The 26,064-nt window shown below is 42.9% G+C and overlaps 1 protein-coding gene across 1 annotated transcript; it reads left to right on the plus strand.

Moving 5' to 3' along the window:
* The first annotated feature begins 806 nt into the window (after nucleotides 1-806).
* Nucleotides 807-1,124, plus strand: LOC118622211 (60S ribosomal protein L35a-like). The gene has a single exon (XM_036249502.1). It carries the CDS (start codon nucleotides 807-809, stop codon nucleotides 1,122-1,124), a length of 318 nt encoding a protein of 105 aa, XP_036105395.1.
* Nucleotides 1,125-26,064: the final 24,940 nt, after the last annotated feature.

Here is a 26,064-nt window from a genome sequence, read left to right on the forward strand (position 1 = left end):
GCTTAACCACAACAGAAGGGTGTACATAGCCCAGGTGGGAGGCGGGGGAGGTGCACCTGGAGTGTCCAGCTTGGGTGATTGGGTAGGCTGTGCCACTGGACCCTATAGAACTCCTACTACATAAGGCCACCCTACCAAGCCTGGGAGATGTAGCAGCCCTACCCAATACATAGAAACAAATACAAGGAGGCTGCCAAAGTCAGGAGAAAAAAGAAAAAAAAAAAAGCATGTCTCAAATGAAAGAACAGAACAAAACTCCAGATTGTGGGGATGGGTAAAGAAGGTGAAGGGATTAAGAAATACAAATTGGCTGTTACAGTATAGTCGTGGAGATGTAAAGTAGAGTATAGGGAATATAGTCAATAATCTAATAACTATGTATGGTGTCAGATGGATACAAGATCTATCGGGATGATAACATAGTAAGTTATATAATGTCTAATCACTGAGGTGTATACCTGAAACTAATATAATATTGCATGTAAATTGTAATTGAAAAATAAAAATGATTTAAATTGCCCTGGCCAGTTTGGCTCAGTGGTGAGAGCATCGGCCCCAGGACCAATGAGTCATGAGTTCAATTCCAGTCAAGGGCACATATCTCAATTGCGGTTTATCCCTGGCCCTAGTCAGGGTCATGCAGGAGGCAACCAGGTGATGTGTCTCACATCAATGTTTCTCTCTCTCTCTCTCCTTCCCTCCCACTTTATCTGAAGATAAATAGAAAATAAAAATGTCCTTGGCTTTTTCCGCCATCTTGGACCCTGTGGAAGCCCGCTGGGAACAGGACTTCTATAAGGACAAATATGTCTGGAAGGCTGTGGTCCAAGGACGTTTTTGCTGGTTATAAGCGGGGTTTCCGGAACCAGAGGAAGCACACTGCTCTTTTTAAAACTAAAAGTGTTTATGCTCGAGATGAAACTGAATTCTATCTGGGCAAGAGATGTGCTTATGTGTACAAAGCAAAGAACAACACAATGACTCCTGGTGGCAAACCAAACAAAACCAGAGTAATCTGGGGAAAGGTAACTCGTGCTCATGGAAATACTGGCATGGTTCGCGCTAAATTCCGAAGCAACCTTGGACGCAGAATCTGTGTAATGCTGGACCCCTCAAGGATTTAAATTTACTGAAAAGTAAATAAAATGCATTTGTTCTCTTGTGTTTTTGTTTTTAAAAAAAAAAAATGTCCTCAGGTGAGAATTGAAAAAAAATTTTTTTTTATGATTTAAATTAAAAATGCTTCCCTGGCTGGTCTGGCTCTATGGTTAGAGCATCAGTCAAAACACCGAAGGTTTCGGGTCCAATTCCCAGTCAAGGGTACATACCTGGGTTGCAAGTTCAATTCCTGGCTCCAGCTGAGGCACATGTGAGAGGCAGCCAATCAATGTGTCTCTCTCACATCGATGTATCTCTCTCTCTCTCTCTCTCTCTCTCTCTCTCTCTCTCTCACCCACCTCTCTCTCCCTCCCTTCGACTCTCTCTAAGAATCAATGGAAAAATATCCTTGAGTGAGGATTAACAACAACAAATAGAAGAAGTCAGAAGTCCAAAATGAAGGTCTTGGCAGAGTTGGTTCCTTCTCATGGCTCTAAGGAAGAAACCATCCATGCCTCTGTTCTAGCTTCTGATGGTTGCTGGCAGTCCTTGGTGCTTTGGGCTTGTAATTGCATTACTCCAGTCTCTGACACCATCGTCACATGGCTTCTGTGTCTCTGTATCCAAATCCTCTTTTCTTTTTTCTTAGAAAGACAAAGTCACCTTAACTTGAGGTTGTACTGCCAAGACCCTATTTCCAAATAGGGTCACATTCACAGATACGAGCTGTTAAAACTTGAACATACTTTTTGGAGGACACAATTCGGCCTACCACAGGAGGTTACTGCTCAAGGAAGAAGAGAATGGTTATTGGTGAACAATAGCACCCTGCCTCAGGACATCAGGACATAGCACCAGGGAACATACACTATTACACCAGCATTCACATCCCTGTTCCAGTCTTCCTAGGAGTGGACCCAGCCAACATTCCTCCTCTGCAGACCCTTCATCTTCTAGGCAAGTCACATGTCTTGTATTCCCCAGTCTCATCTGTTCTGCTCCCACAGATCCACACCTGGGAATGCCCTCCAACTCCTCCTGGTTTCAGGGGTAGCTGCTCCCAAAGACTTTTCCCTCCACCCAGCTCACAATGGCTGACCGCTGCCACCCTGGGGAGCAGGGCCACATTATGACTTTTGTGGAACCTGGATACTTTGCTTTCATGGGCTCTTTACTCTATTTTTTTAAATTATTAAAATTTTAACTTAAATGTTCCTACTAAAAATTATATTTTATTATTTCATTGGTATAAAGATGAATGAATTAACATTATATATAAAAACATTTTCTTCAACTTAAAAGATTTTTGCTCATCATTTTAAATAAACTAAAACATTTTCATGAGTCCTTAAAAGTATCATGGATCCGAGGCACTGCCCTCCATGTTTAACACTAAGTTGCTCCTGCTCTAGGAGGATGCTAAATGGGACAGCAGAGAGAGCACCCAGTCACCAGATCTGACCACAGACTTCTGGCAGAGAGTAAGTGCATCCACATGTCCCCCCACCCCACCCTCTAATAGATTATACACTTTGTTTGCTCTCACTACAACTTGGGAACATGCAAGAAGGCACCAAACAATGCATGAATGGGTCAGAAAGGTCAGCCCCCTCACAGAGCTAGGAAACAAACTTCCTCATTCCATTTATGTTCCCACCACTATTGTCAAACCCAACATGAATTAGAAGATAAGCAGCTACGCCGTACAACATGCTGGATGCAAAGCCTTTATTAAAGGGTGAGAAAAACTGCCCACTCTTCAATGTCATGAACTGTTCTATCCTGCACCACAAATCTCACTAATCCCCAAATATTTTTCATCCCTCTCTGGTCTTCCTTATTTTATTACTCATATAGATTTCATATATTTTTTCCTGATGCATTAAATTTCAACTCATAAACTGATCTGTAAGACACATTCACTAGGGTGACCAACTCATCCTAGTCTGCCCAGAACCTTTGTGGTTTTGGCACCAAAACTCATGCATCCCAAAAACCCCTTAGACTCAGGCAAACCAGAGAGTTAGTCAAACGCTAATGATATCTAAGCTGCATCATCCTCTGCTGACATTTATGTGTTTAGACCAACAAGATGAAAAGCTCTGAAAAGAAATTTAAGTAGCACTTGTAGTTCTGGAAAGTTCAAGTGAGGTCCAATGCTACAGCACAGCAAGATGTCCGCGGGTATTTCAGTGTGGCCAACCAGGTCCCCTGGCTTTCATGGCAATTTCCGTGTGGAGGGAAATGGCCGTGAGTCAGCTCCCTCTTTTCTGGGCTCTCTGGAACAGTCTCTTCCATAAATATTTTAGATGAATTGCCAAAGAAGAACAGGGATTCGGGCAGTGGTTCTCAAACCACAGTGCACTTAAGAATAACCTGAAGAACTTGTTTTAAAAAGTATGCTTCTCTGAGTCCTATCCCCAGGAAGTTTAGCTTGAGAGAGTCCAAAAAGCAGTCTATTTAACAAGAATCCTGGGTTATCCTGATGCATGTAATTGGTGGATCACACTTTTCAAAAACTCCGGTATAAAGAAAAAGCTGTAAAGCTGTTTACTTACCTCTCGTAGTAAGTAAAGCAGAACCATGGATGAACATTTAGTGTTAGGACTGCTGTTATCTAAAAAGCACTTTTTTGTAAATCTTGAGATTGTTGGAGGACCTAAAGCAAAGCATATCTGAGTTCACTGAGATAACTATGCTCTCCACACACACATGTGCTATGTAGTGTATAGATCTATATAGCTATAATGTATACATAGATAAGGGCAGAACTGAGATAACAGCCATTAAAATGATAGCATATAACAGGCACTCTGGAAGTGTTTATTCATACATATGCCTTGGTGGTGTGTTTAACATATATATATTAACAAATCAGTAGTCCTGTTTAAACTATATTAAATGTGAGACAGCCATAAATAGCCAAATAAATATGACAAACAGGCAGTTGGATATAGGAGCCTGCAGCTCTGGGATTTGGTCAGGGGTCAGGGGTGAGGTTAGGGCTAGATGTACAGATTTAGGGAATTATCTGCATAAAACCTCCAGGACTTTAATAAAACACAAGCCCCAGGGTCTGGGGTTTTAATGTCAAGTCAAGGTCAGAGGCCCCACGGCCTCACAAGCCTGAGCAGGTTCCCTATATGAAACCCAAAACCAGTGGAGCTTAGACTATCCCTAAACAGAAATCAGAATGTTTGTTCATCAGTTCAGGATACAGTCAAAGGCCATGTGTGGAAGTCCTTTGCCTCTTGAGGTAAAACCCCTAATTCAGTATCTGTCAGTATAGAAATCCTTAAGCCCCAGGCAGAGACAAACACTGAACTGTCCCATGGGAAAGCCCCCACAACCCAAGACACAACAGTAAAAAAAAAAAAAGGCCACAGATAACATCCTCAAGGGAAGATGCACTCAGGCCAAAATCACAAAATATATGAGAAAGGCAAAATGATAAGCAGGCAATCTACAAACACCACACCGCCAATCCCCATCCCAAAAAGGGAAAGAAATCACATCTGCAGAGCTAAAGATAATAGAACAATCCAAAAGGGACTTTGAAATTGGTTCTGTTGGAAATAGAAAATCATTTAAGGGTTTTTTTAAAAGCTGGACATGCTGAAAGTGGTGTTTTAGAATAGAGTGGCAATAGCATGCAGAATTCAATGGAGAAGGGTGAGCTTGGAGGCCAAAGAATAGCTAAGAGGCTTCCCGTTCACACTCTGTACCTGTAGATAGCGTTTTCTCCCTCTTCTGAACTCCCCTAAAATTTAATTGGTACATTTCTTATGACCTTATGACCTCACCACTTTAACCCGTGTTTTATAGCTGCTTTCGTGTATCTAAAGCATGTAAAGGAACATGCTGAGCTCAAGGCTTCTTGTAGCAGTGTGTGTGCGTGTGTGTGTGTGTGTGTGTGTGTGTGTACCTTTCTGTCTCCCCCACAGCACGCCGGGCACATGGGAGATGCTCCATAAATGTTTCATAGATAAACAATCAAACAAATGAACAAGAGCCATGTAGGAAACTGACCAGAAACTTGTTCTGTGGACCTCTGACTTGAACTGGAGCACGAAACCAAGTTGATGGTCCATCATTAGTCCATCTCCCTAGGACCTGATAGGCTCCCTAATCTGGTTCTCTTCTTCTTAACCTATGTGTACATCCTCTGCCAATGCATTTAAAAGTCAGCTGAGCCCTGGCCAGTGTGGCTCAGTTGGTTGGAGCATCATCCCATGCACCAAAAGGTGGTGGGTTGGATTCCTGGTCAGGGCACATAGCCGGGTTGCGGGTTCCATCCCTGATCAGGGCATGTACAGGAGACAACCAATCAATGTTTCTCTCATACATTAATGTTTCTCTCTCCCTCTCTCTAAAATCAATAAAAAAGATATCCTTGGGTGAGGGGAAAAAAAAGGTCAGCTAAATTCATTGACCTTTAGCACTGTGGCACTGATGAAAATCTTTTGTTCTGTGTGGATTTCCCTGGTGTAGACTGCTCTCTAACCTGTCTTCCTCTTCAACCTGAATGTGAGTCCATAGACATTTGACTACATGTTAGAGTAGGCCTTGCTCTAAATCTGACTACCCCAGTCCTAATTAGTTAAAACCCTTCCCTTCCTTCTTGGAGGAAAAAGCCCAAATATAAAGACCAAACCCTGAAAAACAACAGTAACTTAAGAACCTGCACAGGGGCACAAACTTGCCCCACCAAACAGCATAGAAGCAAACATTTCAGGACCTCTTGAGCGGCCCAGGGCCATACTTATCTCCATAGCTTTCCTACATGATGGTGGTGAGGATCATGATAATGATAGTGATGACAATGACACAAAGATACCTTTTATTGAACATCTAATACTGCCAGGCGTTATGCTAGGCATCTTTAATATCATTTGGCATATAATCCTCACACAAAATCCAGTAATGAAGGTCTTATCTTGCCAGTTTTACAGGTAAAAAAAAAAAATCAAAGATGAAAGAGACTAAATAAGTTATCCTTGGTGAAAATCTAGTAGACATCAAAGCCAGGATTCAAACCCTGGTCAGACTGAATGCCATTGTGTTATTTTCACTTTTCCACACCACTTCCATTGCATATGCTACAAAAGAGCCAGTGACACCCAGCCACTTTGAATCATTGTCTCAAGGACTTCAGATGATGTACTGGATTTTTGAGCTGGAATTGTTTCCCAGGAGACTGGAAGTATGCATAGATACCAGCTTCCTTTTTATTCTAATCTCATTCATGGCTTCTTCAAGAAAATGACTAAGTAAATCTGCTCTCATCATGTTGCCTCCATTTCACTCCACAGAGAATGAGCTGATCCAGTCCAACTCCAATTTTATATCCCCAGTGGAAATCCACCTACCCACACACATGGCCACAGCGACTGCAAATAAATAGCTCTAAAATTTAAATGGGATTCTTTGGGGATACAGAGTAAGGCCATAATGGAGAAATAATATTCATAGTACATTCTAGATCTTGTCATTGAAATAATCCATTACCAGTGTGATCCAAATACATTGAACTGGTTTGCTCTCCAGGCTCAGAATAACTGCAGATTTGACTATTTTAAATGCTTTCAAGAAGCTTAAAATTACTGAAATTAAGAATTAGATAAATGGCTTCAAAAGTAGATTAGTTGTAACCAAAGAGATGATAGTAAAGCACAGAAGAAAGGCATAAAAAATACTGGAAGAAAGAGCATAAGAGATCTAGGGACATGGTAAAAATACCCAACATACTTGTAATTGAAGTCCCGGATAGAGGAGAGAGATAATCAAATAGAAGTAATTTTTAAAGAAATATACTGGTTCAGAATTTTCCAAAAATGATGAAAGACATTAAGCCACAGAATAAAGACTATCTACAAACCTCAAGCAAGATAAATATCAAAAAAGACCCCGCTTAGATAATTACAGAAAAATTGCTGAATACCAAAGGAAAAAATCTTAAAAGCAGCCAGAGAGGGAAACCCCACATTGTTTTCAAAAGAGCAACAGTAAAACTGACAGCTAAGCCACAGAAAAAATGGAAACCAAAAGACAGTTAAAGGAAAATTTTAGGTACTGAAAGAAAGTAATTGCCAACCTAAAATTCTATACTCAGTGAAAATATCCTTAAAAAGTGAAGATACAGCCCTGGCAGGTTTGGCTCAGCGGTTAGAGCGTTGGCCTGCGGTCCCGAGAGACCCGGGTTCGGTTCCCGCTAAGGGCACGTGCCTCGGTTGCAGTTTGTCCCCGGCCCTGGTCGGTCGTGCGGGTGGCAGCCACTCGATGTGTCCCTTCACGTCGATGTTTCTCTCTCTCTTCCTCTCTCCCCCTCCCACTCTACCTGTACAAAAAATAGAAAAATGTCCTCAGGTGAGGATAAAAAAAAAAAAAGTGAAGATACAACACATTGTCAGGCAAACAAAAACTGAAAAAACTTATCACTAGCATATCTGTATTAAAAGAAACACTAAAAGGATTTTTCTTCAGGCAGAAGATAAATAATTACAGATGTAAACACAGTAATGCAAAGAAATAAACAACACCAAAAAGGTGAAATTTATAGATAAATCTAAATTAATATTTACTGTATAAAACAATAACAATGTTTTATGAGGTTCAAAATATAGAGAGATTAAATATGTTTTAATGGTAGCACAAAGACAAGAGGAGAATAAATGGAGTTAGAGTGTTTTAAGTTTCCTCCATTGTCTGGTTATAATAAAACAAAGATACAGGTTTCAATCTCTAGAGTAATCACTAAAGAATAATATAAGAATGTACACAGAACAAGTTAATATAGTAGAGACCTGGAATAATTTTAAAATGCATCATTAATCTAAAAGAGGACAAAAAGAATAAAAGTAACCAAAAACACATGCGACAAATAAAAAAGAAATAGTAAGATTATGGGTTTGAACCATAATATCAGTAATTGCTTTAAATATAAATGGAACAAAGTCTTCAACTAAAATACAAAGATTGTGAGTCTGGATAAAATAAATACCTCCAATTATATGTTACTTACAGCCACACATTCTTAAACGTGAAGATACAGAAAGCAAAGCTGTGTGGCAGTCTTAAAACAGAGCCACAAATCCTTTGGCAATCCTCTTATCAAGAGGTGAGAGTTTATCTCCCCTCTCCAGCCTAGACAGGCTTGTGACTCCTTCAATCAGTAGAGTATGACAGAAGTAATACTGTGTGATTTGGGGGGTTAGGTCATAAAAGACTATGCAACGTATGCCTTGTTCAGTGAAACACTCAACCTTGGATCTCTGAGCCACTTTGTAAAAAGTTCAACTACTTGGAGGCTGCCATGCTGTAAGAAAGCCCAAGTTACATGGAAAAGCCATGGGCAGACACTCCAACCAACAGTCCTAACTGAGCCCAGTCTCTCCTTATCCTAGTCCAGGTACCAGGCATGTGAATGAAAAAGTCTCCAGATGATTGTAGCCCCAAACCATTCAAATCTTTTCAGCCAAGACGCCAGACATCATAGAGCAGAGATAAGCCATACCTGTTATGCTCTGTCCAAATTCCTAACCCACAAAACCTAAGTGTGATAAAATGGTTGTTGGTTCATCCCACTAACTTTTGGGATGGTTTATTCTAAGCAATAGATAACTGGAAAAGGTTGAGACTACAAGGGTGGAAGAAAAAAGATGTACCAAGCCCTGGCCGGTTTGGCTCAGCAGTTAGAGCGTCGGCCTGCAGTCCAGAGAGACCCGGGGTTTGGTTCCCACTAAGGGCACGTACCTCGACTGCCATTTGTCCCTGGCCCAGGTTGGGTCATGCAGGTGACAGCCACTCAATGTGTCCCTTTCACGTCAATGTCTCTCTCTCTCTCTTCCTCTCTCTCCCTCCCACTCTATCTGAACAAAAAAATGAAAAAATGTCCTCAGGTGTGGAAAAAAAAAAAGATGCACCATGCAAACATTAACCAAAAGAAACATGGTGTATCTAAACAAGAATCAGACAAAGTAAACTTTAAAGCAAGCAGTTTTACTGAGTGATATTTTCTAATGATGAAGGGGATGGTTCAACAGAAAAATATAACAAGTCTAAATTTGTACACATACAGTAACATAGCTTCAAAATATATAAAGCAAAAACTGACTGAACTAAGGGAGAAAAATATAGGTCCACATGAGTAGTTGGAGATTGTTAACATATCTCCCTAACTATATTTTTAAAAATTGACATCATTCAGAGTATGTTCTCTGATGACAGTGAAATTGAGCAAGAGATCCAAAACAGAAAGATAAATAGGAAATTCCCAGATGATTAGAAATTAAGAAATACACTTTTCTAAATAACCCATGGGTCAAAGTAAAAAGAAAACTACAATAAAATATCAATCTTCTAGCCAGCAACAAAAAAGCCCATTAATAAAGACCCAAAAAACAAGTCACAGAATGGGAGAAGATATTTGTAATACATATGGAAATATTTTTAACTGAATGGCAATGAAAATAACACATAAAAAATTATTGGATGACAAAAAGAACTAGCCAGGATGGCTTTAAAAAAAAAAATTAACTGACCATGTCAAGTGTTGGCAAGGATTTGGAGCAGCTAAAACTTTCACACTGGTTGGATATGTAAATCGGTACAACCACTTTTGAAAATCATTTGGAAGTATCTATATAGCATGTGCATACCCTATAACACAACAATTACACTCCTGCTATACCCAACAGATATGAGTTCATATGTGCACCAAAAAACATGTACAGGAAAGTTCAGGGCAACTATAGCCAAATATGGGCAGCACACAAATGTCCATTAACAGTAGAAGGAATGAAGAAAGTGTGTAATTTATTCACACAATAGGACACACTCAACCATGAAAAAAGGGATTGCTAATGCACATAACACGATGAATCTCACAAATATAATGCTGACTGAAAGAAGGCAGACACAGAACACATACTTAATAATTCCAAAACTAATGTGCAGTGATATGTCAGAACGGTAGTTATCCTGCAGTGGGAATGGGGGAAGCGTTGACTGGAAAAGAATCTGAGAAAAGCTTCTGGAGTACGTATAATATCCCATATCCTACCTAGGTATGGTTGTATAAACGTATACTTTGTAAAAATTAATCAAGCTGCATGCATAAGATGTGTGCATTTTACTGGTGTGCATGTCATGCTGTAATTTTAAAAAGTGGTTTAAAGCAAAGGGGTAATAAACAGAAAATTCAGGATAGTGGTCACTCCTGGAGGAGTGGCCGGGAGATAGGAAAGAACCACAGAGACACCTTAAAAGTACATATATGATATGTATACTACATACACTCTTTTGCATGTATCAAATATTACATTATAACATTAAATGTTAATAAATAATAATTTAGTAAAAACAAAATATTCAAATATTTAAAACCCATGGGCTACCCTGGCCAGTTTGGCTCAGCAGTTAGCACTTCAGCCTATGGACCAGAGAGTCCCGGGTTCGGTTCCCACTAAGGACACGTACCTCGGTTGCAGTTTGTCCCGCCCCAGTTGGGGTCCTCTGGGTGGCAACCAGTTGATATGTCTCTCTCACATCGAGGTTTCTCTCTCTTCCCCTTTCTCTCCCTCCTGCTCAATCTGATGATAAATGCAAAAAAAAAAAAAAAATGTCCTCAGGTAAGGATAAAAAAAAAATTAAAAGCCATGTGCTGAACTTGGAAATAAATTTTAAAGTAAAATTAACATAAATACCTTTCAGTGATATTTAAATACAGGAAGACAACTGCATTAATTTAATGTGTCTTCCTAGCATTGTGCTGATTGTACCTTCAAGAGACCACTTTGGATGAGATAGAGCAATAATAATGACAGGCATTGTTGAGGATACACTGTCTGTTGGGCACTGTTGTGAATGCTTTACATGCATTTAATTGTCATATAACCCTATGAGGCCAGTACCATTATCACCCCAATTTAACAGATGGGGAAACACACACAGGGAGTTCAAGTGATTTGCCCGTGGCCTCACAGCAGGCAAGCAGCAGAGGCAGCACTGGTGGCTGGTTTTGAATTGCAGTCTGGTTTCAGAGCCGACTCACTTAACCTCTGCACCACTCTACCTCCTGTAAGAGGCACATCTATGATTTCTGGAAGTTCTCAACCAAGGCCTGAAATGAAGTTCCAGAGTTATAACCTCACAGAGAAGGGTGCTGTGATGTGTCCGTAATTACAATGACAATGAATCACACTGTCATTACCACCAGTAACAATAACAAGAAACATTAGGCCCACACTGTACTATTACAGAGTAGATTAAAAAGTTGCCATGATTGAATAGTTAACATGTTTCCTAATTCCAGATCTTCACTAAGAAAGAAGCAACCTGAATAAATTATCTTTTCTCTCTGAACTCTCTCCAATCTTTTCCTGGTTTATGGCATCTACCACTTTAAACAATGCATTCAATTTATTCATGACTTGTGTCTTACCTCTCCTCTAGGAAGATAGGATTTGTTTCTGATCCTTCTTTGCCTCCTTGTGGTGCACATTACTTGGACATAGTAGGTGCTTCGCAAATATCTGTGTAATGAGTATATACATGACATAAATAAAAATGAGGTCAAACACTCAGTTCTATTAAAAGCTTCCCCATATCCCTTAACTTTGCCCATCCTATTCACTGCTGTGTCCCCAGGACTTAGGAAAAGGCCTGTGAGTTGTAAATACTAAATACCTGTAAGTTGGTGAATACTGAATACCAAATTTTGGTTGAATGAATGAAAATACGAGGGACAGATAATTCTCCCACATTGTACAGTATCTGTGCACCATTCATCTCTGTGTTGGATGAGTCAACATGTCTATCATGTCTAACAGAGGAATAAGGAATGTCTGCTGTACTGCTGGGTGTTGATGATGGAATGAATGAGTTTGCGATAGAGTGATAGGCAGGTAGCTAGAAAATAAACCCTGCAGTGGCCCGAGCATGTAGCAGTGGTGGTGGTAACCTAGCTCCAGGATTTGCAATGAACAGTTCTTATAATGCAGTCTAGGAGAGGATGGGGAGAAGTATAAATGTCTCAAGTGTCTTCTAGAATTTTCTTTTCTGTACAATTTTGTTGGGATATAATAGAAGGCGTACATATTGATTTGATATATTTACATACTGCAAAATGATTATCACAATAGTGTTAGCTAACACCTCCATCTTGTCACATAATAATCATTTCTTTTTCATGGTGAGAAATTTAAGATCTACTCTCCTAGTGACTTTCAAATACATAATATGGTATTGTTAACTATAAGCACCCTGTTATACATTATAACCCTAGAACTTATTCATCCTATAACTAGAAGTTTAATTCTAACCGAGGTCTCCCCCTTTCCCTTCCTTCTCAACTCCTGGTCACCACCATTCTGAGTTCAGCTATTTTAGATTTCACATATAAGTGATAACATAGAATATTTATCTTTCTCTGTCTCGCTCATTTCACTTAGCACAATGCCCTCAAGTTTGTTATCACAAAAGGCAGGATTCCCTTCTCAAGGCTGAATAGTATTTATAGATAAATGATAGATATAGATAGATAGATAGATAGATAGATAGATAGATAGATAGAACACATATTCTTAGCCATTCATCTGTTGACAGACACTTAGGTTGTTTCCTTATCGCGGCTGTTGTGAATAAGACTACAATGAACAACAGTACAGATATCTCAAGATTCTGTTGTCATTTCCTTTGGATATATTCCCAGACATGGAATTGCTGCATCATATGGTACTTCTATTTTTTATGGTTGAGGAACTCCAAACTCTTTTCCATAGTGGCTGTACCGATTTACATTCCCACCAACAGTGAACAATGGTTCCCTTTTCTCCAAATCCTCCATAACACTGGTTATCTCTCGTCTTTTATGATGGCCATTACAACTTAGGGCATGGTGTGATAGCTCACTGTGCTTTTGATTTGCATTTCCCTTATGATTTGAGCACCTTTTCGTGTACCTGCTGGCCATTTATATGTCTTTTTAGGGAAAATGTCCATTCAGTTCTCTGCCCATTTTTTAATCAGATTGTTTGATTTTTTGCTATTGAGCTATATGAGTTCTATATATCTTTGGATATTAACCCCTTATCATATATAAGATTTACAAAAATTTTCTCCCGTTCCATAGGTTGTCTTTTCATTTTATTGGTGGTTTCCTTTGCTGTGCAGAAACTTTTTAGTTTGATGCAGTCCCACTTGTTTATTTTTGCTTTTAGTGTCAAATCTAAAACTGTATTGCCAAGACCCATGTCAAAGAGTTTACCACCCGTGTTTTCTTTTAGGAGACTTACTGTTTCCAGTCATACATTGAAGCCTTTAATCCATTTTGAGTTGACTTCTGTGTGTGGTGGAAGATAGAAGTCCAATTTCATTCTTTTAGAATTTTATTACTTTATCTAATAAGAAGTCACCACAGGCTTCTGGGATGGGAGTCAAATTCCATGTTGGGGTGAGGGGGAGAAGTTCCCTTCCTCAGCTTCCCACCTCTGCTTCCATTTCTTGTTTTCTTTGGGGAAGTCCTCTAGTGATGAGGGAGGCATGCGATGGCCCTTTCTAAATATGAAACCTCGTGAGTCGGAGTGAGCTATGCCTGGGGGCACCTCTGGAACAGCCATTTGGGAAAAGACCATTCTTTCTTGACCTTAAAAAGCATGCCTTGTTCTTCCAAGCTGGCTAACCCTCCTTTCTCTCTCTTCCCCACCCAGCCCCTCCTTCAAGATGAGAACACAGCTTTCTCCCTACCCTGCCTTTCTTTCTGGTCTGCGGTGGGTGAACGCCATAGCTTGATCTCAAGAGCATAAAGAACCCAGAAGCAACCCACAGAGCTAGGAGAACCGCCCTGGAACAACTTGGGGGGGGGGGGGGGTGACTGCCAAGGGGGTAGGAGGAGATCCGAGGAACCGCCGCAGAATCTTGCTCGCTCTGACTCTGAGGCTCCGAACCCAGTGTCTGCGAAAGTTCATCCAGACACCTGCTTGTCTTCTAGAAGCATCTATTCATTCTTAACATTCTGGGTGAGTGTTTATGGCACCTGTCTCCATCACTTTGGGGCTCCTCTTCCAGTTACTTCTATCGTGATCTATTTTCTCGGGTTCTCTCTCTCTGCACCTCTTTTCTCCGTCTCTCTCTCTCTCCTGTGCCTCTGCTCGGCCTCAGACCTCTTCACGTCGCTCTGTCGCTACGTGTGGCCTTCTGCCTCCGTCCCCTGCCCCGTGCCTCCCGCACCCCAGGACTCCGGAGAGGCCTGCGCGCCGCCGCCCCCCTGCGCCCGCTTTCATCCCGGTCCAGGTGGCTGCGATCCAGTGCGGGATTTACGGTGCCCTGACCCTGAGCCGTCACGAAGGAACAGCCAGATTAATGGGGTGGGCGGGCTGGGGTAATAATCGTTTGTTTGATGTGACAAGCCTGATAGGCGTTGATTTACTTACAGACTGATGGGCTTTTAATTGAGCACCTCCATCCCAGTCACTTCAAAGGCACGGGAAGTTGACAAGGGGCCCCTTTCACGGAGGGTTCCCGGTGACTGACAGCCCCCCTTCTCTGACGCTCTCCTCGGCCCAGGATTGGACCTGGCGGCCTTTACCAGGCCCTCTGGCAAAGTAACACATTTTCTGTGTAACTCAGAAATGGCCTTTTGTCTGCTGCCAGGGAAGGCAGGCCCTGCTCGGAAGACCCCTCCTCTCGGGAGGAGTGGGAGATGCTGAGGCTGCTCTGGGAGGGGACCAGGGACTGCAGGGTGGGGACTCAGGACTCCGGCCTTCTGTGTGCACATGGCTACTTTATTCTTAACCTCTTTGGGGGCCCTGCTCTCGTCCTCCTCACTTCTACTCACTTCTCGTCTCCTCCCTCATTTTAAACCCTTCTTTTGCCTTCACCCTTCCCAGCTCTCAGGCCTCTTCTTACTCCTCCTCTTTCCCCTCCCACTTCATCCTCCTTCTCCCTCTCAGGAAGGGCCAGCAAAGGTGGAGTCAGCTGCTGCTGTCCCAAGAGCAGCCCGTGAACTCGTCTCCTCCTCCTGCACAGCCACCTCTCCCTCTCAGGCGGGGCGGCGAGGCCTTCATCAGAGCACCCTTGGCCTTGGAGGCCAGGCCTCCATAGACCCCTCCCTCCTGTAAGCCACACCACAATGAACAGGGTCACAGCCCTCTGGGAATAAGGCCAGCGGGATGTCCATCCTGTTCTTCTTTGGTCTAGAAGAGGCTTTAATAATATAGGGTTAGCCTGAAATGTTAGAAAATATTCTTTGTCAGGGAAGTTCTGTCAGGATGGATTTGCTTTGGTTTTGCTTGGTTGTTTTAAGTCCTAATGTACTGCCTGCTGAACTTCCCTCTTGTGGAAGAAGATACACCCAAAGCTTTCCAACACTGTCAGCTCACTGCCTCACCAGGTCGGGTGTCAGTGAGACCCACAGCCAGGAGGAGCTTTAATGACGGCCGAGACGGTGGGCAAGCCCAGCTCCCTGTGTTTTTCCTTTCCTCCCTGTAGTAACTTGTCCAAGCTCACAGAGCCAGGAAGGTAATGAAAGATCAAGTACCTGGCTAGAAAGGCAACAAAAATAATTCCCATTTGCATAGCATTGTTTAGTTTGGAAAGTACTTTCACATATATTAGCTTAATTGATCTTTTAACAACTGTGTGAGGTAATAAGTGTAATGTCATTATGCCCATTAGACAGATGGTAAAATTGAGACAAACGATAACGTGTTAGGAGGCAAATTGAGTCTCTAGCTCCGGTATTCTCCCTTCAAGTCTGCCCCTTCTTTCATGGCACCTCGCAGCCTCCCGAAGGCTATTGACCCATCCCTTTTGAAGGTGCATTTTCTTGCTCCAAAAACATGTTTCCGTTCCTCGTTTTCTCCAGGTAGTCCCCTCGGTCCCCACCCTCCTTGTTTGGTTGTCCAGGGTCAGAGCCTCCAGCCCTAGCCTTGGGACCCAGGCCAAAGCTCTCCCTTGGTCTCTGTTCCAAAAGCCACTTCCACAGTCTCCGTGAGAGCATTATGCTCCCTTAAGATCTGCTGTCCCAGCTCTCACCTCCTGTCTACACAACAAATGGCCATAAGTGAAGCTCCTATGCTTTTGACTCTCTGCCATTGGAATGTATCCACTAAGGCTGTTCATCAACCATCATTTGAAGGCCCGCCCAACACAATCTTCTCAGAGCCAAGAAAACCAGTGTCTCTCTTGACCTCCTAAGGGGTAGTGTGGTTTCTACTAGAAAGCTAAGCCCTAGGGCAGAGGCTTCGGAGGAACCAATCACCTCTCCCTTCTCTGTCTCCCGCCTTGGCTATTTAACACTGGTGCACTTGGTGCCACAACATATGCTTTGTTTACATGTTGGTCCCCTCATTGGAATCCAGTCCTTTCAGGCAAGTACATATCTTTTCATCTTAATATCCCCAGTGCCCAGTTCATCTTATATCCTCCATACCCAACAGTGAGATGTTTGTTGCTGAAATGTTTGTTGAAAGGCCGTATACTGGAGTGGTGGGGACAAATAACCTAGGATCACATTCCCATCTCCACGGCTTGCCAGCTGTAGCCCTTGGACAAGTCATTTATATTTTCTATGCCTCTGTTTCCTCATCTATAACATCGGACAAGTGTAGCACCTACCTCATAAAGTGATCACAAGGACTGAATGAGTTAGTAACATATTTTATCTCATCTACAATGCACCATCATGTTAGGTCCAACAAAGAAAGACAGAACTGCTGTGAAATAATCGGTGACACAGTGCTTTTTTAAAATCAATGTCAGAGATGTGAAAAATGTATCTTGGAATTGATGAAATGTGTCTGCGTCAAACGCTTAGCACAGTTGCTGCACACAGCACCTTATCATTAAGTAAGAGCTACCGTTGTTGTTGTTGAACTGCATTCTCACAAGAACACTATGATGAATGAGGTCATCTTCATTTTACAGATGAGGAAACAGAGACTCAGAGAGATGAAGGAGCTTGACCAAGCTCAAAGAGCCAGGGAGCCCTCGGCAGGCGTTTAAACCTGCCTTTGAGGCACAATAATCCTTGGTTATTACAAGAGCTGGCAGACAACCACCAAGCTACCAGGGAGTTAGAAGCTGGGTTTTGTTCTCAATTACATCAACTTTCCTTAATCTAAGGGGTTTTTTTGTTGTTGTTGTTTTCCTCCCCTTCTAGTATAATTACTCTGCTTCTTCCTCCTCCCTCCTTCTTTGTACTTGGCTCTGATCTTGTTACTTTTCTGTTAATGGCTTCAGGTTTTACTGGATCTGCATTTTGAGAGGTATAAATAAATACAAAGGTTAAAATATATCTTTTAAAGATGATATGTATAAAGAAAAAGTGAGAAAGAATATGATGTATAGACTCTGTGTGGACACCCCGAGGAACTACCCACAGCGCCCCCTCTAACCCTCCCACTGAGAGACTCTGTGCCAGGTGTCCTGAGGAAATGCAGGGAGCTCAGCGTGCCTCTCAAGCTGGGTTATCTGCCACATCAGACTTTTTCCCCGTGACCTAGTGAGACACTACGGGGTAAAAGGGGTCAAAGGGAGTTTGGGAAGGTATCAGTGGAGCATTTAACTCTCCTAGGACCTTCTCTGGCTCTGCTTGATACTTCCCCCTTCTCAAAAAAGAAGCATTTACTTGAAAGAGTGAAATAGTAGCTCACTATTGCAATGAGTCTGTTGCAAGGGAGGGCATGCTATTGGCTTTAAGTGGAACCAATGTAAAGATGTGACACTGTTTTTAACATCAGAAAGGGCACCTCCAGGATACATTTTATTTGGGGTTTTGCCCCCACAACCCTAGGGACAGTCCAGGATCCACGGCTCTCAAGGTCACAGAAAGATGCCACTTGCCACTTCTGCAACAGTTTCCAAGTGAGGAACCCCAATATTCTACCATTCCTGCCAAGCATGTTATGTTCATGTTAAAAGATAGTGGCTACAGTAGGGCATAGTCTTGTACTGGGTGTTTTCTTCCCAAGTAGGGAAGCCAGGGACTGGCTAGAGGATTGTATTTGTGAGTTTGATTGGGATAGGATAGGATCAGGGTGGAGAGGGTTTTTCCAAAACTTCTCTCAACTCTCCCTATTAGAGCAGGGAGTGGAGCTGAATGCTGGGTGAGGAAGGAAGTCTAAAAGCATGATGGCATGCGGGAGCTTTGCCGTGGGCAGCAGGGAGAGCACCCCTTCCCTCAGTACCCCCAAATAGGGCCTACTTCCTCCAGGACTGAATAAAAAGTACTCTAGGCTCCCATGCACCAGACAAAGAGGGGTATGTCAGCAAATGAGGGAAAAGATAAAAATGGGTGTTCAGCTATTGATTCACGTAGTACACACAGTTCATCTCCAAGTCTTCCAAGAAAGCAGTTGTACACCGAATCCCTTCCTACTCTCTCTGTTTGCAAGCCTCCGGTGAGATAATCCTCTTAATGGAATATTTAAGAAATTGGAGATAAATCACCAACCCTTTATCTCACCTGAAGAGTCCTGCTCTGCTGGCGGTATGGTGGATATGTCTATCTACACATAGAGGGCTGCAGGTGCCTTTTTGAGCAGATGTTGCCATGTTTGTAGGCTTGATATGTTTTTCAATATCTCAATCTATTTTTTTCTGGAGATATGGGTGCAGACACATAATTTTACAGATAAGAGCCCAGAAGAGATGCACCTAGAGACATTTCAAAATTAAAACACTGGAGCAAAAAACTTTTTGTCATTTGCAACCAACAAAAAATGCCTATTGTTATGATGCGCTCATAAATAACTTGAGTTTGGCATACGTTTTCATACCAAACAGAAGATGAATAAATTAAATTTGATTTACAACCTTTTTCATTTTTATTAGCATGGCTCTGAACAGTTTATGTAAGGAACGTGCCAGAGCAGTTATGCCAAATGTCTTAAGGCGTTGGTATTGATATTATATAAATTAAGGTGTTTTAATTTGCATTCTTTAATTAACTAAATACTGGCAGAAAAATAAAACACAAGGGCAGCCCTGACTTATTGCCTCTATTAAACTGCTGACATCTCTAAAAGATGCTCTAAGTAATCCAATTCATGCAGTGGGGGAAGGAGGAAGTATTAACACTCCTATTTGGCAAAATATATTGGGGTCTAAGAAATCAACACTCTGCTTTGCTTGCAGGGTGGTTGAGAGGCTGGTTATATTCTAAGGTCTGAATTTGTGTCCCCAGGGAAGAAGTTGACCAAATGCTTTAACTATTCATCCTGCCCAGGTCTGAGCTGAAGGGTCAGAGGGCACCCCAGCCCTACCACTAGGCCTGGGCAGGGTTCTGGGTGCGGGGCCCTGCAGACCTGGGATGTACCACCACCAATCTGGGAAGAAACAAGCTGGATGAATTCGTCCAGTGGCTCTCATATCAACATGATCACGTCCAGAAACCTAGGAGAGAAATCGTCCAAGATCTTTCAGCAAAATTAGCTGCTTCTGGTCCATCCTTCCCATCACACATAAGCACCAAAACCACACACAAAAAAAAGATGTGCCAGGAGTATTACAATTCCTGCCCTGGGTCCTGTCACCATCTCTAGAGACTTTTCTTAAATCCACTCTTAAAATGGAAACTGTCGCTTCTTTCTCGTCCAAGTTCATTCTTCCTTTTCCTGCTTTGCTCTTGACTTTTGCTCTCTGCTTCTTTTCTCCTGGAGGGTCAGAGTCAACCCTGGTAATTTTCCCTCCAGACTTGCAGAGAGGAACAGCCGTAAAGAGAAGATTCCAGCTTCCCGTTGTGGGCCGTAGGAGAGAGATTTCTTCTGAAACAAGGGGGAGAACATTGGACTTCTCTTCCCTAAACCCATAAGGGCCCCAATGAGCCACTCCAACAACAGCCTTCACTGAGGGGGTCCAACTTGCTTTCTCTGCCTAGACTGGAAAGCATCGCAGAGGGCTGCTGAGTCCACGAGAGGTGCCACACAGGAAGAGGGGAGGTTGGAGGCAGAGTGTGCCTTTCTCCTGGCCCCAGGAGGTGTCTGTGCCCTAGTGTCCACAAAGCCTCTGCCCTTTCACAGAGCAGCACCTTCCGAGCGCCCACAGGAAGCGCTCCAAGGGCTAACTGCCCAGATCTCTGCGGCGGTCAGTGCGCAATGTCCCTGCCCCAGCTTTCTTCCCGGGTTCTCTTCTCCATTGGCTCCAGGAGTAAAGGATGAATTCCATCTTCAACAAGGAAAATACAGTCCTCCTTTGCCAGCATCCTATCCCCCTCCCCACCCTCCAAAAATATCGCACTTTCTTGGCGTTTCCCATCTTGCGGCTCTGTCAGTTGTTTTAAAACAACTGCTTTAAAACATGTCTCCTGTCATAAATAAGATTGTCATCGTGTGTTTTGACTGCAGTGGTGAAAAATTCACCCGCAGAAAGAGAAGAGAGGGACCTGGGAGAGTCCCTTCAGGCCTGATGTATAACAGGAATAAGCATGAGACAGGGACACGGTCTACTTAGGGTTCTTAACTACTCAGCTTTTCTGGTTTTGATTACTGGGTGTGTGTTTTTTTAACCATTTGTTTATCAATTTGCTTAAGGAAATTAAGAGAAAAAAACAAAGATAGCCCGACAGGAAATGATTGTGTTGAACTTATCAATGTTAGGTGGGGGTTCCTGGGAAGTGTGCCTCAGATTTCCTGAGGAAAGTTCTTCAAGACCTTTGAGTTTTACTTTGGATGTCCCAGAACATAAGTTTATTCTGATCCACAAGCCCATCAATACTCTGCCCAGTCTGGATGGTTCTTCCTAGTGTCACAGGGTCAAGGTCACTAACAAAAAATGAGTTTTGACTCAGTGGCCCAAGGAGGCCCAGGCCTAGGACTGAAAGTGGGGCTCAAAGAAGCTGCAGGTACCAAAATGCCTGGGGAGTGGAATATTCTGCTGTTCTTTTTGTTTCTTGGCAAATGGTTAATAAAGCAGAAAACTCTTATCATCTCATATACACACGTCCTTCTGTACCTTTGAATTTTGCAGGTAGTACGTATTCAAAAATTAAAATGAGAACTATTTACCGGCCTTGCTGAGAACTCTACTAACAATAACTACTGATTTCATGACTATGCCGTCCAACGCCTCACAGGCCTCATTCTGGAAATGCATGGTTAGGCTTGGAGATGAACCTCTCCTGATCCTACCAAAACCATTGTCTTTGATGAGAAACTTTGCCTTTTCATGAGCATGACCAAAAGAGGTCCAGATAATCCAGAGTTCTTATTAGGATTCACATATTGGAAAGTTTGCTGTATTAAAATAGGTGTTTGTCAATACAGGGCGAGGCAAAAGTAGGTTTACAGTTGTTCATATGGAAAATAATGCAATAATTAATAAATAATACTATAAGAACAAACTCTATTTCATGTATTCACAACTGTAAACCTTTTTCCCCACCCTGTATCTTGGATTCTTTTAGGCCAGACTTGAATATTCCTCCTCCTTCTTCTCCTACTAAATGAGGAAGAAGGTGAGGAGGGGAGCATGAGAAGCATGCACTTTTCTTAAATCCAAAGATGGAATGAGCCCCTTCCCAGCGAGCCTTCAAAGTCTTCCAAATGAGGTGACCAGAAGGTACCAGACGTGTTTCCCGGTGGTCTTGCCTGAGTCCCCAGCTGCACTTCTAACTTACTCCACAGTTATCCTACCAACTTCCTTAAAAGGGGCTTGTTTTGAATGCACACAGTTTTTGACCCAGCAGTTTTACTGCTAGGAATTCATCCTATAGTTCTACTAGTACACATGGAGAATGATACGCATGTTATATTTATACACACACACACACACACACACACATATGTACATATACATATACATGGTTATACACTGCAGGAGCAAAAGATTAGAAACCATCCAAATGTCCACCAGTAGGGGACTAGTCAAAATGAACTGGGCACACCCTGGCCAGTGTGGCTCAGAGGTTGGACTGTCAGCCCAAGCACCAAAGGGTCACAGGTTCAATTCCTTCAAGGGCATGTACCTGGGTTGCAGGTTCGATTCCAGGCCCTAGTTGGGCGCTCGGGAGGCAACCAAACGATGTGTCTCTCTCACATCAATCTCTCTCTCTCTCTTTCTCCTTCTCGCCCTTCCACTCTCTCTAAAACTCAATAGAAAAAATATCCTCGGGTAAAAATTAATAAAAATAAATAAATAAGTAAATAAACTAGGCATATTCATGTAACAATGCCATGAACTGAAGTAAATAAATAAAACACAAAAGCCCATGATTTGATCTCCATAATATACTTTTTTTAAAAAAGGCAAATGTGGGACAATTTGTGTCATATGTTGCCGTTTATGTGTAAAACAGAGAAAGAATATATATGTACTTGCTAATGTGTATAAAATGCCTCTGGATGGATGGACAATAAGCTCATGGTATTAATGCACTGGGGAGAAAAGTTTGATGGCTAGAGGAAGGTTTTCCACTGTACCTTCTCATAACGTTGGACTATGGCACCATGGGAATCATTTCATCATACATAAATGCATTTTCAATTAAATTTAAAAAATTAAATCATTTGTAAAGGGGGCTTATTATGTAACTCTCCACTCTGAATGGACTACTCCACTTCTCTACTTCTGGCCTCCAGGTTTGGTTGGGACTCTGCCTCTCGGGTTTTCCTCTCTGAGCAGAGGCTAGCCAAGGGCCACTGAAATAAACCTTCCTGGAACTTGTTCTGGCACCTGGAATTGGGTTTTATCAAATACAGCCAGTGATAATGAAGCCACGGCCTGAGCAGCTCTCCCCTTTTCTCAACTTGTGTTTGTCAAAACAGGTGTGGAGCTGCACACCCCAGCTAGTCGGGAGCCCAGCCTAGAAAGGGGCGTGCTCCAGGCAAGTTTATAGGTTTAGCCATGAAAAGTAGGGATTGCAGAAACATCATCACCATCACAGCTGAAGCCCATGGAAGGGTCAGAAGCAGGTGTGACACCAGCCCTGTGCAGCTGAGGTACTCACAGTCTATCACCCACTGAGAGCTGTTGGGCCAGGGGTACCCAGTGGTTCCAGCTGGTGGCAGCTCAGCATGGGGAGGAGGCAGGATGTTTGGGTCAGCATAGTCCCTACTTCCCTCTTAGGGGCCTTTTGCTCTGCTCCAGGGCTCCCCTTGTACTCAAATAAGAGAAGGTGCATCAACACACCTAGAATGGTTCATACGGACATATAGAAGGTGCTCGGTAAATGTAGCAGAATCTGAATTTAACTTTGAGCAAATGGACTTAAGACCAGTGGGTAACTAAATTATAGGGTACTACACAGGATTTAAGTTAGGTCCTCCTGGTTTTTTTAAAAATTGACCAAAGAATCACACAGATGCCCAAAAGACAGAGTTGCCCTGTCTTTCAGGACCTGGGAATGTGTACACCTGAGAGGTAGGAGGCCTGGACTGGCTGGCTCGTTCTGGTCCTTACCTACCTTGGGATCAGCAGGGGTCTACACCATCCAAGTGGTCAATAAACAGTAACTGAATGAATTGATTCAATCCAGTTCGATTAATTGAATAAATGTTCTCCTCACTTCCTTCTCTGCCTCAGTTTCCTTTCTACCATATTCTCATTCCTCAAGATGAAAGAAAAATCTTGGTGTGAAGACCAGCCCTCTAGAAAACAATTTGAGTCACTTGTTTTCTGTTTCTCCTGTGCTCTCTCTCTCCCTCAGTCTTGCACACAGAAGATGGGCTCAGCAACTGGCTGTTAGTTCTGCCATTTTCTAGCTGTGTCGTTTGGGCAAGTTACATCACCTCTCTGAGCCTCAGTGCCTCACCTATAAAACAGACATGATAATAGTGCTCACTTCATCCCATCCCTGTGAGAAGAAAATAAGTTCTTGCACATAGGTGCTCAGAAGTAAGTACTCAATAAATGTTATTATTACCCTGGGTAATAATAACTCATTGTCTGCTAATCACAATTGAGGTGTTGGCAGATTGCTAAAGTATGATTCCTTCCAGCAGTATTTGGAAATACTTAAAAGAGGAATCTCTAAGAAACGTGAAGGCCCAAAGGAACAAAGTAGTCAAGGGTGAATGCCCAGGGCTAAGGCTAATGTATGGGGGGGGGGGGCAGGAGGAGGGGCCCGCAGATGAAGGCTGGAGAACTTCAAAAGCACACCTACTCAGCATCCCCCTCTCCCTGCCAGCCCTGCCTATCTCCCGGGGGCTGATAGGAGATAAATGAAATCACTTCTTCAAAGCACCCTACTCAAGGACCCGGATCAAACACCAGGGCTCGAAGATAAGCTTCAGTCTACATTTCCTTTTGTCCATTCCTTCCCACCACATCTCCAAAGGAAATTCTAGAGGGAGGAAAAGTAGTTAATTCCTCCTCTTTTATCAAAAGGCATTAACTACCCATCCACAGGCAATGGCTGGTGATAGGAGAACCAGGGAACCAGGGAGGGAGTTAGGAAGGCCTCTCGGCCCTCTGCCAGTGTTAGCTGTGTGACTTTAGACTCCCCCATAAGCTCCCCGAACCCAGTGCTTCATCTGTCATGGGATAAAAACACCTGCCTGACATAACTCAAAAAATTGTTATGAGATGATGAACACAAACATGTATTTGGGAAAAGATACTCAATGCTTATACAGTTAACATTTTGAAAATTACATAGTCGTCCACCTTGAATCTTTTGGGGAATATGGTGAGCTGAGATACAGATAAATAGCCCTTTATATGTAACATTCTATTCATTCACCAAAATTCATTGGGAACCTATGGCATTCAGACCGCCTAGAGTCACATCCCAGCCCCACCTCTTACCAGCTGGGACTTTGGGAAAGTGACTTAACTTCCCTGTGCCTCCACTTCCACCTCTGTGAAATGGGGGGGCGGGGGGGGGGGCGCGGGTAATGACAGGACCTCCCTGCTAGGGCTTCTGTAAGGATTAAATGAGATAATGTGAGCACAGTGCTTACAACAGTGCTTGGCTCTCAGTGTTGGCTGCTGTGATGATGATAGTGAAACACCCAGTTAGGCAATACAAATACAAAGAGAACGAGGACAATGCAGAAGCAGTCACCGTCCAGTGGGAGAATAGACAAGTAAACAGTGACAGATGCCCTGTGATAGGTATAGTAATAGAACATATCAGGAACTGTGAGGACAGAAGAGGGAGCTACTGGAGTGTGGTCTCTGCAAGGCTGGCTGTTCTTGCTTTTACCGGATGGTTCCTCTTGGCCCTGTGGCCCTCTCTGGCCCGGCTGTGTCTGAAGCCTGGGATGAGGCCTGTGGAGGAAGTGCCTCCCAGTGCCCTTAGCGCAATGCACTACATCAGGGCTCCTGGCCAAGGCTGTAATTGCCAGCCGCTGAAAGATATTGAACGCCAGGGAGGAAAACCAAGTTCTCTATGAGGCCGATTTTTCAGAGTTCTTACAGCTTGTAAAAAAAAAAAAATGTAAATAGTTACCCAGTGAGATATTATTTCATGTTGTTGCCATTAGGGTGTGAGTGTTATGCAGAGAGAGGCGATCATTCAGGCAATTCCGCCTCAGCGAGGACTGAAAACTCCACATTAACCCCACACAACAAATCTACCACCTCTAGCTCTCAACCTGACTCAGGCATTTTTTTCCTGGGTGGTGAATTTTATGTAAATTGAAGTAGTGAAAAAAAAATCTATAAATATTCAGAATTTCCTAAAGGATTTTCTTGATGGCTTCTGGGGGGCATTTTTTTTTTTTTTTAAGGCACATGTGACTGGAGGCTGGGGGAAGGGAACTCTCAGTTTCCTGGCCTTTGGGGTCAGCTTTGGGTCTTCCAGTGGGGTTGCCAGTGTTGAGATCTTCTGGATCCAGTTACTGCGTTGACTGTCCTCTGGAGAAATTGCCCCACAGACACAGGTGGCCCATCACAGCCTTCATTTACCTGGGACTTTCTTTGTGCCAAGCACTAAACATTGTCTGCTTTGGGCCTCCCCTGAGGTGGCCACTCTTACATTTTAGACACGACAAAATCAAGGCCAAGGGAGGTGAACTTGCCCAGGAC

This window comes from Molossus molossus, unplaced genomic scaffold, assembly GCF_014108415.1.
Source record: "Molossus molossus isolate mMolMol1 unplaced genomic scaffold, mMolMol1.p scaffold_m16_p_9, whole genome shotgun sequence".
NCBI lineage: Eukaryota > Metazoa > Chordata > Mammalia > Chiroptera > Molossidae > Molossus > Molossus molossus.

Coding starts and splice junctions, on each gene's coding strand:
- LOC118622211 (XM_036249502.1), top strand. CDS start 807: ATGTCTGGAAGGCTGTGGTCCAAGGACGTTTTTGCTGGTTATAAGCGG.